The 18,653-nt window shown below is 50.9% G+C and overlaps 1 protein-coding gene across 17 annotated transcripts in view; it reads right to left on the bottom strand.

Moving 5' to 3' along the window:
* The window catches only part of CACNA1G (calcium voltage-gated channel subunit alpha1 G), a 146,256-nt gene that overhangs the window by 88,931 nt on the left and 38,672 nt on the right, over positions 1-18,653 (bottom strand). For all 17 annotated transcript variants that reach the window (XM_051797966.1, XM_051797968.1, XM_051797967.1 and 14 more), the window contains exons 2-5: positions 12,643-12,754; positions 12,025-12,158; positions 2,565-2,662; positions 385-544 (exon numbers count right to left, since the gene is read on the bottom strand). In XM_051797966.1, coding sequence (XP_051653926.1) covers positions 385-544; positions 2,565-2,662; positions 12,025-12,158; positions 12,643-12,754 — 504 coding nt within the window. The remainder of the gene's footprint in view (positions 1-384; positions 545-2,564; positions 2,663-12,024; positions 12,159-12,642; positions 12,755-18,653) is intronic.

Here is an 18,653-nt window from a genome sequence, read left to right on the forward strand (position 1 = left end):
GGGTTCAGGTGGGACTACAAATACTGTGCCAATAAACTCAACAGCTGCCGAATGGGATTCAGGCCTGAACGTCTCCACACAGAAAAGGTCACACATTAATGATATGCTGAATTTAGAAAGCCTGAACTCCCATTCTCAGGGGGTTTTTTGGAGGCTTTTATCAATCAGGGGTAGCTGAGGGTTAAGGACAGCCTGCAAATGCAAATGGCAAATTGTCACAGCTCGCTCTGTTCTGGCTCTGTGTGCCCAAGCAGGAGCTGTGCTGGCATTTAGGAGCAGGGAGCATTTACAGAAGGGAAGGGCTTTCTACAGGAGATCCTTGTCTCCTGGAGGGACAGACTCACTCAGGCTGGGGAGACACTTGTGCTGCCCACCCGGACTCACATGCTGAAGTTTTCAGGGAGGAAGCAGCGGTTCCTGAGCAAACCTGCCCACAGCTGGACTCCCACGATGCCAAAGATGAAGAAGACAAAGAAGCAGAGGAGGAGGACGTTCCCCAGCATGGGCAGCGTGTCCAAGAGAAGCGTCACCAGGATGCGCATACCTGAGGCAAAGGGGAAAAGTTCACGCTGAATTTCCTTATTCCAGCCGTGTCCTCCTGACCTTTTCCTTTCCAGCGATACTTTTCCTTCCACTGAGAGCTGCTGCTTTGCCACCGCTGTCCTCAGCACTCACACATGGTTTGTGAACACCCACAGCTCCCCCCAGCTTCCTTTGGTTTCCCCACAAAGCCCCTGGGATACCACCCCTTAATCCATGTCCTGCTCCTGGTCACACAACCTACCTTCCCTGCTCAAGTCCTCTTTTCCTCCAAGGTTTTCTAGTAATTATATGTCTCCTTTCTTCCTTGAGATCAAACTCTGACATTCTCCTTTTCTCAACTGAAGTTTCTTTCTCCACTCAGTATATATCAAAATTCCCTTCCCTTCCTAATTCCCCTCATCTACCCTAAATGCTCTCTCTTCCTTAAAATACAGGAACTCTGTATTAACTCTCTCTGGCAGTTAATTCTCACAAGTTCAGGAACAGCCAGTTCTGTAACAAAGGCAAATTGATGGTGACTGCAACTTGACATTTACACACAAAAAAACTGATTTCATCTGACATCTCTGTAATATTCTGCTCATCTCTCACTCTCCTTCTTTCCCCATGTTCTGCATTCTCTCACTTGCTTATATTGACTTTTATTTAAAGAAAGATTTACTGTTGCACCCTTTGCTTTGATACTTCATGAAGACTTTTTTCTCTCATCCCCATGCTGTCATCTCCTCTATCAGGGTTTTTCTTCTACTCCTTTACTGGGGCACAACCACCTTGCATCAACTCCTAATTAACTGAAATTACTTTCTGTGGTTCCTGCATTGATCATCATACAAAGCTCCTTTTTCATTTTTCCCACCTTACATTTCTATCCCACTGTAACTACATTGCAGAGAAGCCAAGATAAATTACCTAGGATTTCAAAATACATTAAGTGAATTACATCCCCAGTTAGACAGTGGTAGATAAATTCAGCCATCCACCAGTTCAGCAGTAGGGATAAAAAAAAAAACCATTGCAAACAGGATTCTGAAGCTTCTGTAATGATTGAAACAGCAGCAGCAAAGCCAGATTAAGTTCAAGAGTCAGCAGCAAAATAAATAGATCCCAGGCACTTCCACCATCAGCAGACAGAACTGAAGCTGATCAGTTCTCATCAAGGCATTGGGCTAGTTCAGATAGGGGAGTGCAGACTGGGATTTAACTTGGCTAAAACAATACTGGGTTTGATGACCAGGACTGTAAGACCAGGAAAGCAGTTGTACTTACACTCAACATAGCTGGTCTGCACAGCATCCGAGAGGGAAGCAGCTCTGTGCCTCTCATGGCACACTGGGATTTGCCCAGCACAGGGCAGCGGGAGTGGGGCAGTTGGGCTGGGACTGGTTTGTGATGGCCAGTGCCTCTCCAAGCATGGGGCTGGGCTGCCACGCAGGAGCAGGCAATGCCACCCACTGCTGTTTAAAAGGGGCTGAGATCCTCATTCATGAGCTGATAAACCAGGACTGAAGAGCCACTGCCCATCCCACCCAGGCTTGCTTTGTAGATGTTGGGAGTTTGGGCTGTATGGACCAGTTGTGGGGTCCCCAGAACCTCCCAGGGGGCTTTGTCCAGGCACAACAAGAATTCTTCACCCCAATTTCTCCAGAAAATGATGGGGTAGCCCAGAGAGGGTGGGAGCAGCATGGCTCAGACCCCTCTGCCTGTACTGCCTGGTAAAGGCTGCTGGCTCAGTCAACCCCTATCACCTGCATCCCTTCACCTCAGCAGCATCCTCAAATGCTCTTCAGATGAGAACGGAAGGTGTCTGACGACAGTCCTGGATACCTCATTGAGTCATCTCCGATGCCACAGATGTCAAAAGCAGTATTATTTAAAGCAGGAGAGTGACAGGCACTGGAATTCAGGCACTGCCAGGCTTGGGTGAATGTCTGAGCTGAGATACAAGATCAAAGCACCTGTGTTTGCCCTCCCGTCTCTGGGGCACGGATGCAGAGAAGGGAAGGAACGAGGATCTGACTTACTGGGGACCCTGTTGATGGCCCTGAGCGGCCGCAGGACGCGGACGGTGCGGACGGCGGAGAAGCTGACATTCTGCAGGTCCAGGGAATACTCCAGCATCCTGTAAAAGACACAAACACAAGGATCTTGTGGAGAAATGTTGGATTATCAAACATCATAAAGCAAACATTAAATGCCAACCGCTCACAGAGGGACTTGTTACTGCATCTCTCCCATCAGGAAAGTTTGCCAGAGGAATTAATTAAGGGTTGTTTGCGTATCAGAATAAAGTCAATGAGGGAGAATGTGATACACCAGCTCACACAGCCACAGATCTCTCTCTCATCTGGTTTGGTTACTGTTTTTTTGCACAGGGCCAGGCAGAAGCTTCTGAAAATCCCTGCATGCTCCAGAGGAGCAATTTCCAGACAGCCTTGTTTTTAACAACAATTTTACAGATACCTTAACGAATCTGAGTTCGTTGTGCTGACTCAGAAAAGAAGAGATGCATCCCCTGGTGCAGACCCTTCCATGGGACACAGGAGATGAGCAGCACAGGACACTGAGCTCTGCTACCTCTGCCCAGCAGAGACCATTGGCAGGTGGGACCAAAACTGATGACACTTGTAGATAACAAAGGGGGCAACCGTGGACCAAGGAACCTTCCAGTGCTCCTACGTGGTGTCTGAGGGGATTATGTCACAGCTCAGGACATGGAGGTCCAACCTTCACAGGACTTAGGATGCACCTGGACTGCTGCAAGTCCCTGGGGTGTCCCAGCACCATCTCAGTTCTCATGGCACCTTTGCTCAAGCACAGCAGGGCTATCAGTCACTTTTGTTTCTGGCTGTGGGAAGACCCAAGAGCTCTGTCCAAAAGCATTCTTGAAGAGGCAGAGCCAGGCAAAGGCAAGGAAGAGGACCACAAGGCTCCCTGCACAGCCAGGCTCCTGCTGCCACAGACAACCACAGGATACTAATCTCTTCCAAAAATTATTAAGTTCCATCTCAAAACTAGCTGGGTCGTTCCCTCCCTTCGACTCTGATAGTTTAAAGACTAACTTGAAGCCTGAATTTATTCAGGACAAGCTCATATCCATTCATTTTTATGGCAGTGCTGTCTTTTAAGTAGCTTCTCTAGCTGTTATTTGTCCCTGATGTTTACCCACCCATGTATTTACAGAAGACAAATCACATCTCCTCTCAGCCTCGATTTTGAAAAGCCAAACAAACCAAGATCTTCCAGACCCATCTTGCAGACAGGCTCTCTGCTTCCCAGTCACAACCTTTCTCCACACTTGCCCTGGCCTGAATTAGTCTCACCTGATTACACATCAAGCCTCTGGAGGAGGCTGTGCTGGCACCTTGCACAAAGGCATCAGTGCTGCCCCCTCCCTCCCTGCTGGGAATCCTGCAGGATCTGTCAGTGCTGTGGTGGGTTCAACAATAACATCAACATGTTCCTCCCTATTCAACTGACACCCACAGCCATGGGACAGTCCCAGAAGATGGATGTTGGACAGGCATATGGATGGTAGGAATCTGTTCTCAGCCTCTGGCCAGAGAGGAAGGCAGCATGTCCACAAAACCCCACCTGGTCCAAGTGAACAAAGCCAGCCCCTTCCTTGCTGCACAGGACTCACCACTTCAGGCCAGCTTTGGCTAAGCTAAGGAGAAGGGCAATGATTTTCCTGGCTTTAATGGCTCTCCAGTTTCCCTCGCTGTTTGAAAGGAAGATTTCTGTATGGTCAGCAGTATTCAGGTAAAAAGCCCATATCAAACATACAGCTTTTCTTTCATCCATTATTAAAACAGATGCTGCCACAAAAATTCAGAGCAGCACATGGTTATTTCCACCAAGACAAATCATTTTCTGATTAATGACAGCTCCAGACTCACTTCTAGAGATACGTGTGCTTGTAATCTGCAAAGGACGTGCTGTAAAATGCATTTTGATTTAACATATTACAGAATTACTATAATGCCAAATTTAAAGAAACAAGCCAAACAACAACCCAGAGGCTTAAGCAAATGCTTGAACACCAAGACCAAGAGCAAGCAGGTGTTCTCCTGCTTCTGTCTCCAAACACTGCTCGTGTTATAGCACCACAAATTCAACCCCAGACACAGACTACAGGATCCACAACTTGCTGGTAACCAACAGCTCCAGTTCTCTGAGAGAACCCAGTATTGGAGAAAAAAATGTCAGTAGAACTCAGACACCAAGAATTAAGTCCAGTGAGATCACCAGTCCCCAGCTCTAAGGTCATTTCCCAAGGCAACCGGATGCATGGGAGGAATCAATCCACATCCCTGGCAAGGGAAGATACCCAGGGAGAGCAAATGTCAGGATGTCACCAGCTGGTGAGGTGACAGGTACATTTAGCAGCATATATAGCATTGGAGATCTGCAGTGTAAAAGGCTCCTGATGAAGCTTCAATTCAAATGTCATCTCTGTTCAGAGGGGAAAGCGCGATGCCTGTCAGCGCCGCTGCCACCGGCTTGGGGCCCAGCCAAGTTTAAAGGCTCAGAAAGATACTCAGCATTAAATAGGATGGATTCACAGCAAATGCTGAGGCTCGTCAGAATGATCAGCAACCCCCGATCGCTGGAGTTATTCAGAAGGAAAGCGGAAATATTTAGGACTTTCTAAGAATAAAAGTGGAGCATCTGCAAAGCCAGACGTACAACGGGCTGGTGGTGGGATGCAGAGAGGGAGCTGATGCAAACCTTTGGCAAACGCTTCTCCAAGCAGGAAAACTCCCAGGACTCAGCAGACAGGTACAAGAGATGGCTCAGGATGGACCAGGCAGCTGAAATTCATTCCTGTTCTGCCTGGAGACAGAGAGACTAGGAGCACAATGGCGTTTCTTTCATATAAAACCCAAAGCATCAGGAAGGATCTACTGTGCACAGTGCCAGGCAGCACCCTTGCCTGAGGAAAAGGGCTCACAGAAGTGATGCTCAGGGCATCACGGGAGAGGCAAGGGGCTCTGCTTACCCAGAGAGCCTCTAACAGGGCACAGAAATTCCAGCAAGTCCTTCCCACACCTGGCCAGCATCACTTCTCCAACTCACCCTGCTCTCAGCCCTGACTCTGCCACCGTCCCCCAGATCACTCCCGCTCAGGAATCCGAAGATGGTGTGAAGACCCAGCAGAGTCATGCAGGGAGCTTGTGCTGAGGGAGCTTTCTGAGGAAAACTTGAACTCTCCACGACTGGGTGCTGGGGATGCTGTACAGCCAGGGGATGTGACCAAGGTCACATGAGGAACCTGGGGCAAAGCAGCAATGGCTGCAGAGAGGGCCACCCCCCAGAACTGCCCACCCTCTGCCCACACAGAGCTGCCACTCTGCCGGCCAGAGATAGGCTCAGATTTATCTGGCATTAAAAAGCTTCCAAAACTGGGCATATAGACACCCTTTATCTACAAAGCGCAGCCATCAGTGGGTGATATTAAGCCATCGGTGCTGGAAAACACAAGGGGAAATTATTTAGGCAGCGCTGCACCTTCAGAAAGCTGGAATGAAATTTCCTCCTGGCTCTCGCCAGCTTGGCTGCGCTCTGCTTTCACTCAGGGGCTGCTTTTTGAGCCTCGCGAGTTTCATCGCGTTCGTGGGTGTTGCTTAATTTTAAAAATACTCATTTTAATCAAGCTGAACAGAAGAAAAAGAATAGCACTGGAGGGAGCACGAACCCCGTAGCCTGCTGGGTCTGGCCGCACTGTGTGTCCCAACCAGGACACTTGACTAACGAGGCTTTTGGATTAGCAGCAAGTTCAGCCAAATAACTAAAAGAAACTAAAGAATACCTTTAAAAAAAGTCCTGAAACTTAAAAAAAGCAAGGCTTTTCACAGGTGGGTTTGAGTCAGCTCAGCCGTGAGGGAGGCTGCTGAGGGGTTTCTTTTACCCAGCAGGTTCCTGTGAGTCAGGGACGCAGCTTGCTCGGGATGCTCTGCTCCGAAGCCTGCTGGAAGGCAGCACGGAGCTGGAAGAACCTGCAGCCGTGGGCTTCGTCAGTCACCAGGTCTTGAACGCTCTTCATCCTCCCAAAAGCAACTTTAAGCATTAAATTGCAAAGCTCAACCCCAGATATTGACTTCCTGGAGGTTTGTGATTACAAGTATTGCCTTGATGTTTTTCTGGCACTTCAGAGCAAAAAAAAAAGCACCTAATTTGGGATTAGTCAGGACACAGTGGGGCCTGGAAAGAGGCTTCCAGCTTCCAGGACACTCGCATTCATCCTGGAAAGCCCAGGAGAGGGGCAGCAGGTTTGATGCAGCTTTTTTTGTGGCTCAAAGGAGCTGTGGCTGTTGCTGCACATCGGGTAATTGCGTGTGCAAATCGGCTGCTTACACGGGCAATTACCCCCTGGTGCTCAGAGCGCCCGGGCAGAGCAGAGGGCACCTCGCTGCCACCTCCCGAGGTGCTGGTCCTCGTGTGACAGGGATCAATACAGGCAGAAGGGATGAAAAAGCAACATTTATCCTACCTCTGTTAGTTTTGTACGTTTTTAAGGGATGAAGGGACTAATACACAGGGAAAGAACAGCCTCTGCCTGCAGTGCAGCGGGAGGCTGCAGCAGGGGCTCCTGTAGGCACTCCCACACCAGCACTTTTTTTCCCACGTTTGAGTTTGAAACAGCCCCTTGATCAGCCTCATACAGCTGAAGTGCCCTTCAGAGGAGCCCTGCCTGCCTCTGGAGTGATCCAGTGCTGTGGGGTGAAGGCCACATGCTGGAAGCTTCACCCGGAGCACCCAGCAGGAATCTTGTTCTGGCTGCTGCAGCCACGGGATCACAGATCCCTGCAGAGACCCATCTGGCACCACAGACCTCGTTCTGATTTCTGAGCTAAAGAGATTTTCAAACCCCACATCCAGGTTTAGATGGAGCAGGGATGGAGTGGGGGACTGCGGCATCCCCTTCTCTCCCGTCACCTGTGAACACAGCAGGCTTTCTGCAGCCTATTTCATCCTTGAAATTCAGCACTCAAAACCAAGAGGGAGCAAGACGTTCTTAAGGGTTGTTTATGAAAGCTTCAGAGGAGCTCATTGTTTAATACAATCTTCAACAGAGGGAGAGAAATCACAACAAACATAAGAAGCGTTCAGGAAGCAAAAAGGAGTAGTGTCTGTTCCTGAGTAAAGCAGCCTGCCAACCACCTCCAGCCCCAGCTCCTCTCCATTCGTAAGCAAAATATTCCAGAAGCCTTTAACTTTCCTACAAAGTCTTTGAAGAGGCTCGTTACCTTTACAATGAGCAAAGCATAAACAAGACTCTGCAGCCTTGGCCAAACAACTGACTGAGACAGGAGTAACCACAGACCTGCACAGCTCAAACAGGGGACAATGCACAGCCCTGCTCAGGGTGGGGGGGGAGCAGGAACGTGGGCATGTTATCCCCTGGTGTAAAGCTCTCTCCAGGGAAAACAATTAACCATTGGAGATTTTTGTTATTTTTGGGTTAGAATCACAGAACAGAATCACAAAATCTCCTGAGCTGGAAGGGAACCACAAGGATCAGAGTCCAGCTACTGGCCCTGCACAGGATAACCCCAAAATCACACCATGGGTTTTTTTTTTTTTAATGAGAATGGCTTAAAGTCCAATTCAATCCACAGGGATGCAGAGGTTTGGGAAAGTCCTTATCTCACTAAAGCCAAAACAAGCTCATGTCCTGCTAGCTGGTGGGACTGCAGCAAAGTGCGGGGCTGGGGCTGGCTCCAGCTGAGCAGCAGGGAGATGCCAGTCTGTGGCTATCCTCTTCCATAGACCAAGCAGAGAAGAGGTCCCTGCACCCTGCCTGGAGGAGAGTGGATACTGGGTCCCATTGTGGCCAGGGAGATGTCAAATCAGGTTCACCAGCCCGAGCCTGTCAGCACTAAACTGAAAACACTTCTGCATCTTTTTGGATGTATTCAAGCATCCATGCTCAATACATCTGCATCTTACTCTGGGAGAGGTCAAAATTATATTGAATCATCTTTAGAGGGCAAGAGCTGCTCTCAATGCCTGTTAACCTTCAAAGTGTTCTCTTGCAAGCAAACTTCCCCCCTGCCTCCAAATCCTCTCCTTTAAAAATAATGCAACACAATTATGCCATTCATCACTTTTTTTTCCTCCCCTTTTCCCCACGCAACTCCATAACCTACAGCCAAAGGCGCGTTTCACTAAGCACAGTTTTGATAATACAGCACTATTCTCATCTCCAGCAAGTTCTACTGTAATTACAGAGATGTGTTGCAGACATTACACACTCTACAATTAGCACTAATTGCATTACATTGTCACAAAGAAGTCATTTACTCTCCATGAGCTCATGAGATTGGTCTGGACAGTTTAACAGAGCTGAGAAGTACTTAATGGCATCCCGTGGAAGTGGCCAACAGCAGGAAGGAGCACAGCACCCAAACCACTCTCCCAAGAGGCAGATTTGGGGCAAAGATGCACCAAAAAGCTTTATCCGCAATGATAACCTCTGTCAGGTCTAGAAAGTTCTCAAAGAATGGGAAGGATGAAATACTAGAACTTTTTGGGGGATGTTTTGAAGCCTATCCTAGAATGGCGGTGGTTGGGAAGGATTTCTGTGGATGCTGTGCCCACGGGAATGTACAGCCCCAGCACGTAGCATGTCCCACGTGCCCCCTGGCACAATGTGCTTTTCACACCTGATGCCCCACAGGCATGGTTTGCTGCTTCTCCTCTCCCCCGACATCACTTTCTGCAGCCCATGGGTAGAGAAGTGGCAGGGAAAGCAAGAGAACAGGAACCCAGAGTCCTGCTGGGTACTGGGGAGCCCACGCTGTACTGCTGCTCCCCTTCTTGTGTGTCTAGCACGTAAAGGGCAGAGAGAAAATTTTGAAGGCAGAAACAGAGTTTCTTCATTATCACCAGGACCACATTAAAACCTCAGCCTCTTCCCTTGGCATTTCACTGGGGAACCTGGTTGAAGCACTTACATAAAACCTACATAAAAACGTGACTCACTTTATCTGGTATCTAAGCAAACACAGATGGGTTTTGAGGATTGCCCTGGCACACACTCTCCAGGGCCCCAGGTTGGCTCTGGCCCCTTTCCTGACACCACACAATTGCTGAGAAGCAGGATGCCTCCACATCAAGCTCAGCTTATCCCTTACTCCCATGCTCTGCTGTGAGCACTATGGGCTGGGTGCTCATTAGGGCAATTTGCCCTGTACAGGAAACACAAAGCTGCATGAAGGGCTACCTGAGGAATTTCCCTCCATCTGGTTGGGATTTGACCCTGGAGCACTTTTATCTGTTATCCCTTGCAGTGTTTTTTACCTATGTCTTAAGCCTAGTAATGGGCTTGAGTCCCTTACTTTTTTCTCTGCTACAACAGTGGCCCAATCCTGCAGCCTCTTTGGCTTTCCCTGGCACTCAATGGACCCACTAGGACTGCAGCAGTTCCCTGAGCAGGAAGCATCACTCCCAGATGGACAGGCTAGGACTGGAGGAGAGAGCCAGTGCACGAAAGGGAGCACAGAAAGCAAGGACTAGGGGAGGAGAGGCTCCGCTTCGTATTTAAATCCAGTTCAATCCTTTGCCAGCCGAATCGGTTTTGACAGGACCCAGATGGGAGCAGTTCATGCACATGAAGGAGAGAGCCATCATTCAGCGAGAGGCAAAGCCGACCTGGCAGGAGGCACGAGAGCAGTCAGGCTGCCGGGCTGCAAAACCTCTGCAGCAAACAAACGCCTCCAACGCGCCGGGGACGCGGGGGCGGCTGCTGCGGAGGCGAGGTCAGTGCCATTAACCGGCTCTGCCCAGGAATGACGTGCCTCTCACACACCCAAACGCCCAGCCAGGTGCAGCAGATGGGTAGGAGGTTTGTTGCTTGCTTAGGCAAGGAGCAGTGATATTTCGGCATAGGAATTAGGATGGTCTCTGCTGATGTCACTCTAGAGTGAGGTCGCATCACAGTGGGGTCTCCACAGAAGCACATCAGGGATAACTATCTCCAGAGGTTTTGCAAGCTCAACAGGCAAAGCCAGGACCAGGCTGGGAGGGGAAGGCAGCGGCACCCCAGGGCAGTGGAGCTGGGAGCAGCCCAGCAACCATGACCATGCCTCCCCAAGGCTCCCTAAGTGGGATGTCTGGCCTTGCTTAGGTCGGGCTCTTCACCACACTTAATTCCACTATAAGACATAATAAACCAGGAGAAACAAAGAATACACAGGGTGTCTTAGTAGGTTCCAGCCCTTGGTTGTGCTGCTGGTGTCTACAGCCCTAACAGAGCCAGTTGGACCTGGGATCCCATCTTGTCCAACGTCCCATCACTGCAGTCCCTAACATTGCTGAGACACATTAGGAACAAACATTGAGCCTCCTCCTAAACTGAAGAGCCAGAGGCTGGTGGAACTGGAAAGCAGGAGCTTGTGGCCTCCTGCAGAAGATGGATTTACAGGGACACTTACAGCTCCTGGTCTTTCTGCCCTCCATCAGTCTGAGTCTGAGCCTTGCTGCATCTTTTGACCTCTTCGGCAATGAATTTTTCAGGCCAAGGATGTGCTGAGGGACCTGGCACCTCCTTGTAGGTTTTTCTGGACCACTGTTTTGCTTCTCCCAGCTGTCTGGCAGAGCATGTGCCATGTCCTCATGGGGCCAGTGATAGACCATAAGCAAAACTCACCAAGGTGTTTCCCCCTCTTGGGGCACACCAAACCCACGCCAGGCAAACAAGCTGGGAAGGGCCCCTGCTCCTTTCCAGGAAAATCCAGTAAATTTGATCTCTAGTTCTATCAAAGGAGGAAAAAAAACCCACTGTTTTCCCAAAAGTCTTGGGGCTCCTGAGGCAGGGAGAGGAGGTAAGGGCCAGCAAGATTCATATGTCAAAGAAACTCAGCTCTCTGGCCAGTGGCCAAGGACTTTTCATGTGGATTTCCAGCCTCCGCCAGGAGACTCTCGGGTGCTGGAAGAGCCTTTAATTCAAACCAGGTGCCTCTAAAAGGAAAACACTCCAAAAGGCAAACTTGGTCGCTTTCCCTCAAACTAAAAAAAAAAAAAGGTATAAAATAATGAGGGCAATCATGCACGTTTCAGTGAACGATCCTTCCTGGCACAGCACTCCGTGCTTCCAACCGCCCACTCCAACGATGGAAACCAAAACCATGAGTGGGCTGGAGGGAGAAGAGCCAAGCACAGTGGCCAGCACCCAGTGAGGTGCCCGAGGGCATGGGCTGGCCAAAATCCACCACAAACAGCTTTTGTCACCCTGCTCTGCTCCCTCCATGAGCTGATCATCAGCTCTACCTCAAGCCACAGAGAAGACCAGAGGGGTGGCTGCAGCCCAGGAGGTGATCCCTGCTGGGGAGCTGAGATGGACAACACCAGCAGCACCAACCCCCGGCCAGCCCCCAGCCTTCAAACCTGCTGCTCGCCCAAATCCAGTGCTTGCCAAGCCATGCCATAAACAGCAACAGAGAGGCACAGGAAGAGGGGGAGCTGCCATGCTGGACTTACCCTGCGATGACAATGAAGAAGTCCAGGCGGTTCCACGTGTCTCCCAGGTAGCACTTCTTCCCAAAAATGCCCAGTGCAATCATTTTGACGATCATTTCCACAGCAAAGAAGGCAAAGATGAAATCGTCGAAGCTCTGCAAAAGAAAGGAAGGGAGGAGAGATGCTCCTGAATGCTTGCACCAGAGGGAGGGAATTAAGAGACCTGAGTCCAACAAGGTCTCCTTGTGCACCACCAAGAGCCAAATCCCTGGGCAGAGGCTGTGCTGAGAGCAGCTTTGTGTCCTCTCCCAACCCAAGCACCCCAACAGCACCCACAGTGCCAGGATAAAGGGGCAAGCATATTTTGGACTCTGCTTTCACTGTACACTACACACTGTACACGTGGTTAACCCTTCCCAAGCACTCCAGTCAAGGCTTGGCTATGCTGGGGCTGGCACAGCCTCACAGGGGCTTTGCCTGATGACACCGTGTGTTCACATCCGAACACCAAAATCGGCATTTCTGAAGTGAAGTTGGGACAGCCAGCGCAGGGCCATCCCGGGACACAAGTCCACCTCTTCAGCTTGGTCCTTCCCACCCCACATGAACCCAAGGCTCCCAGCGGTGTCGAGGCCATACCTGGAGGATCCTGCAGCGCGGCGAGTCGCAGGCGATGTCCTCGCAGGGGTGGAACATGCCCAGCGTCACACAGTTGAGCAGGATCACCAGCATGCTGACCCTCTCGAACCACCTGCACAGCACCCGTCAAGGAGGCAACAGACCCAGGGGAGCATCCACGAGCAGCCACTGCTGAGTCAGAAAGCTTATCCTGATTTTTAAGGCCAGGAGCACGCCAGGTTCACTAGGCTAGGCTTTACCTGGTTCTGCACGTTTAGATACCTGCACAGCAAAGCAACAGTGTGTTCTCCCCACACTGACATCAGTGGCTACAGTTAATGGGAAAACCACTATAAAGTGCAAGTTGCACGGCAAGAGTGCCGAGTGCTGCTGTGATGGATTAAAAAATTAAATTAAATGAACGATATCAACTTTTAGAAGAAACTAAAAAACCCCACGCCGTTAATTTCCTCTCCTGGCATTTTACAAAAAAGCACTTTAACAACATTACAATTTCTATTAACCATGTCACAGCTTACCCCAGGGGCATTTCCCTAAAGCCACTGCTTGAACTTTCATTCCCAGTCCAAATTAAGACTGCCAAAACCATTAATGAACTGCCTAAAAGCCTTAAAGTCTGTGAGGGCCAGCAGAGCCCATTCCCTACCCTGTCTGCTGCCTCTTGGAGCAATTTGAAAGAGCTGAGCTGCTGGGACAGATGTTAGATGCTGTTAATTTTGGGGCAGAATAAAGTGCTGCAACACATCCCCATAGGGATGGTTCAAACCTGGTACCCAATTCCTGCATCCTTCTAGGGTGCATTTCCTGACAGCTCCCGGTTGCCTGGGACACAGAGATGGAAAATCCAGGAGCTGGTTCAATGTGGTGCTGGGGTTATCTTCCAGTCTAGCATGGAAAACACCCCATCAACTGCCAGAACCCACAGGCAGCAGGGCCATGTTCCTTCCTGGGTGCCAGCAGCAGCTTCCAGGCTTTAGGAAAATAAGCCTGGCCCTTGTCAGACAAGAGTTTTCACTGCAACACGGTAGCGGGTGGTGTTTGGGAGCCCGTGCTGTAGCGTTATCCCACTGGGGAAGAAGAAGGGGAGGATGAATCAGCAGGTGCCTCCTCACTGGGCACAGGGGGCTGGAGCTGGCATCTCCTGCCACCACCCATCCTGGGTGGATTCCTGGGAAATCACATGGGTCTGAGTCACGGTTTGGTCCTTGGCAATCTGGATCTTTTAATCAGAAGGAATGTTTACAAGATATCAGGATAGACATTCCAACTGTCAGGTTGGGGCTATGGGCTGAAATACTTAGCCCAAATATAGTCCTGTGGGGGCAGGCATGGGGGGCAGTCTGAGAAGGGGGCAGCAGCTGTGGGGGATTCACGGGGTTCCCCAGCCTGGGGGACTGGAAAGAATCCCTCAGCAGGACCAGCCACCTCCAGGGTTCTGCCAGCAAGGATCTGCAAAGCCCTTGAGAACATAAAGAATTAAAAATCACCCTGTCAGATCCCAAATGGGTGGCAAAAGGAGCGTGTTCCTCCATGGGCTGTGTGATACACGCAGCAGGGAAGCAAGGAGGCTCAGGAGTAGCCAGGTTGGTTGGCTTAAAACCTGCAGAGACAGATAGATACTTCCCCAGATAGGCAAAGCTTCATGTAAATTCTTTTGTGGCAGTGGACAAGACCCTGAACTGGGCCTGGCTCTCCCCCATGTGCTCCACCCCTGCCCACCCACCAGCTGCTGGTGCTGCTTCGGGACTGCAAGCTCCTGAGTGTGCTGAGACAGGCAAACAACCATGATGGGCATCAGCTTGGAGTGATTCTGATCTCATCTCCTCACTCTCCAAGACCCAGCACAGCCCTAACACCCACCCAAGGCAGCCAAGCTCTCCACAGCCCCGTATCTGGTGCAGAGGACCAGGCAGGGGCTGAAATGGTAGGAGGAGCACAGGATGGCAGCCTCCCTGTCCTCCTCTGGCATGGCACAGTCTGCAAAGCCTTGGGTGCCCCTTGATGCTCATTAGCGTGCTGGCAATGGCACCATCACTGATTGCAAACAGAGGGGAGCCAGGAAAGCACAGGCCCCCGAGACACAACAACCTGCCACACACGGGGCTCCAGGTGCAGCCAGGAGGGAGATGTGGGGACCAACGCCAGATCTGTACCCCAAGAGGGTCCCCATGGTGCAGGCAGGCGGCCAGCAGACCCCACCTGTACAAACACACACTGCCCCAGGCCAGCACCCCCACCCTGGCACAGGCGTGGACCCCCCGACTGCTGCCAACCCTGGCAATGGTGAAGGTCACCCCAACCCAACCTATCCCATCCCATCTCCCCCCATCCAGCTCTGTCTGTGCCCCCATCTCAGGGCTGGTCCCTGCCCTCCCCACACCCCAACCCCCCCCCTTAAAGGAATAAACATCTCTAGGCAGGAAAACAGCCTGGGGAAGGAGGGGGACCAAGGGAGTGGAAGGGGGGTGGTTATTTGCTGATGGCAGGTTTTTTTCCCCAGCTTTAACCACAGACCCACTTATCAGCATATCACTCCCTCAAGCACATACATTTCAGTCCAATATAACACTTCACCCTGATTAAATATTCCCGGGACAAGGGACCCCGGCGGTGCCGAGGGCAGTATGTTAATGTGCAGCTGATAGATCAGAAGGTTGGGGAGTGTTATTTTATTTTTTTTTGCCCTCTCTTTTTTTTTTTTTTCCAGCTGAATGAAACTTCAAGCTCTTTCTTCTGCTAATGGGATTTTCAGAGGCACACAAAGTGCTGCTGGCTATGGCTTTGTACCGACCCTCCTTTGAGCTGAGAGGCTGACAAAGGGAAACTCTTCAATTAGCAAAAGCAGAAGGTGCTTTTTTGAACGCCTCTCGCTGCTGCGGTGCGGGCAGGGAAGGGGCAAAGGCGCTTTGGGAAGCACCAGAGACAGTGCTGGTCCCTAGCCAGCAGCTCAGGTGAGCAGGAGGAGGCAAATGCTCGAGGAGAGGGGCAGTGGTGGCACTGCCACCACCCAGATGCTGAGCTGAGTCCACAGCCCTTGATGTATGAGATAAATATTTGCTAGGAGCTCTCTCCTCACACCAAGCAGGGCTGATGTCTAAAAGAAATTAATAATGGGGTTCATGCACATACATCAGGTGATCACCCCATCCACTCCATCCAGAGTGGATGGGCGCCAGAGAGTCCCTGCTTTTCCAGGTCACCTGCTCACCCCGGCACATTCTTAAAAATCCACATTTTTTTACCATCAACTCGGTCAAGGCAGGCAGCCAAAATGCTCACAGATTCTTTTCAACCAAAAGAATCTGTTTCTGCCACACAGAAATACACAGTAACACTTCTGTTTTAACCTGACTCTTAAAATTCATAAGATAAAGAGCACACACACACACACACAAAAGTTAAAATCTCCAGAAGTCACTCACTTATTACAAACAGGAGCCCTTGCACAGAGCAAGAGCCCTCAGCCCCTTCCGACCACCAGCAATCCCTGTGCCACCTGCCTGCACTCCTCAGCACCTGACCTTCCATAATTAAGAGGCAAGAGCTCCAAATTCAATTAGCCAGCACTACCCAGCCTAACATAATTAAAAGACAGAGATATTGCATTACACTCACCATGATTTGGTTGCAGAAGTTTGGATCAAATTTACCAGCAAGTGAATTAAATCGAGAGCTGTTGCTCGAGGGCAGCAGTAACCCAGAGGGCAGCGGGTGTGATGCTCTGTCCATCCACACCCCAGAGTCTCTCTGACAAACACACACACTGCTCCTGGTGGGATGGGGAGAGCAGGCACTCATGCACTGCAGCATCACCTGACCCCAGAGATGGGGGTCCCTTCCCCTGGGGGGCTGGGCACCCACCCCAGTGACAGAGCCAGGTACGGAGGGGAGCGTTTGGTGATGTTCTACAGGGATACACACTCTTCCAGGGGATTAATATTTACTTTTTCCTTGATGCTCTGCTAGTCTCAGGTAGCTCCCACCATTCCCCCTGTCCTCCTTCCCTGCATCCCTCCCTCTCCTTCCCTGACCTCTCCTCCCACTCTCCCTACACAGCTCCAGCACAGCAGTGCCTCCAAGGCAATGTGCCGCCCTCCTGCCATCACTGGGAGATTGGCACCCCACCAAAAGCAGAGCCAGCATGATGGGAGCAGGGCTCTGCAGGCAAGGGGGGACAGCCCTGCAGCACCAGGGGCCACAGGCAATGAAACTCAACCAAAGGAATGCATCAAACTGCCAGGATCTGGCCAGGTGACACTGGGCTCTGCTATGCTGCCTGTTTTTTAGGGCAAGAAGTGGTTGTTCATACCCCAGGAATCATGGATGTAGCCAGGACCAAGTCCCCCATCACCACCCACAGCCATCACTTTTGTACCAGCAAAGCCTTCGCTCGCTGGGACAGCGGCTGGGATTTGACAAATGTGTGGAAAGCGCTGGCAAGGCCTGGAAATTTTTGTGCAAATGTGATGTGAAAATTGGGTTGAAATGACAGCCTTCCCCTGCAGTGTCACCAAGTCCCACCAGCTTAGGAGTGACACCGGGATAAGCTGCAGACGTTAATGAGAGCGGAGTTTTAGGCTTCATTCATATCATCAATTCCAGAAATAGCCCCTTTGACAGGAGCATAATGGCACTTCCAGGGTCTGGCCTTTGGGAGGGGTGGGAGGAGGCAGGGACTAAAATCCTAAAACATTAATTTAGGTCGTTTGCAAGGGAAGTTAAAAGTCCTTAGAATTAATCTGCCTCACAGATGGAAATAATAACCCCTTCCCAGCTTCATCTCTGACTCCATCAGGCCAACAGGAAAAGGCTCTTCATGTCATGCCCAGTTAAAGGTTATAGGATTCCCATCACAGCCCTGGACATTAAATTGGATTTATATTTTTCCTACCATATTCCTTCAAAAGCTAGACCAGCCCCTGCTCTTTGCTTTTAGTATTTGCAGGAAGCATTTGCATCTCCCTGGATGCAGCATGCCAGAGGTGCTCTCAGAGCATCTCTACCCACTGAATCCACTTCCCTCGCTTGCAGCCGAGCACTGGCAGGGATCTGCCCCCACTGTCACTCTGACACGGTCTCTACCTCATGGCTTTGCCCTTCCAGACGCTTTTTCAAGCCTGGTACCTCCCCTCCCTCCAGGGAACACAAATGCAGGGAAGATGCGGCAGGTGAACAGCTTTTCCTGCAGCATCCCGGCGCCACACCAGCAGGAGAACTGCTTTTTCCTGGCAGGATGGATAACTGGCTCGCGGGCACGGCAACCCCGGCACGCTCATCCCACACGTGTGATGGAGCGCACGCCTCCTGCCCCGCGGTCCACAGGGATTTGTGCCAGGTGAGTCCCATCGCCAGGGCATTCCTGGAAAGCAAAGCCAGGAGAGGCTCCTCCAGTGGGGCTGCACAGAGGGGTTTAAAAATTCAAGCACTGCTCAGACAGCATTTCCACCGCGTGCCCAACGCCTGCCCCATCCCAGGTCACCGCAGCTGGCAGCCTGAGGACACGCTGCCAGGAGCTGGCATGACCCCACTGAACCTGGCACATCCCCCTCCGCAGGCTCTGAGCCGGGAAAAAGCCAGGCAGGAGCATCCCTGGCTTGTCACTGCTCTGCAGCTCTTCAAAACCGCTTCCCTCCCTGCGCAGACAGACCCAGGAGGTTATTTTAATTCATGCAGCTTCACAATTAAACCTGGGGAACCAAAACAGGGCGATTATTCATGGCAGTGTTTTTGGAAATGTCATCTCTAATTCATTTTGTCTTGCAGATGTTCAAGGGGATGCACGGGCGGCTGCTTCCCTCTGCCATGAAACGCAGCACTCTGCTCCCATCCCGGCGGGACTGCGGGGTCCCCAACGGGTCCTTAAAGCCTAATGGTGACTGTAAAGCCCAGAATTCGAGGAAAAAGGGGATTTCAGGGTGTAATCATCTTATCATTCTTCTACCAAAGACTTAAAAACCGCACTGTCAGCTGCAGGCAGAGATGCTCTTCTCTGCCTCTGAGATGCAGTTGCC

This window comes from Manacus candei, unplaced genomic scaffold (assembly GCF_025592945.1).
Source record: "Manacus candei isolate 608988 ecotype Guabito, Panama unplaced genomic scaffold, ASM2559294v1 h1tg000047l, whole genome shotgun sequence".
NCBI classification, from domain to species: domain Eukaryota; kingdom Metazoa; phylum Chordata; class Aves; order Passeriformes; family Pipridae; genus Manacus; species Manacus candei.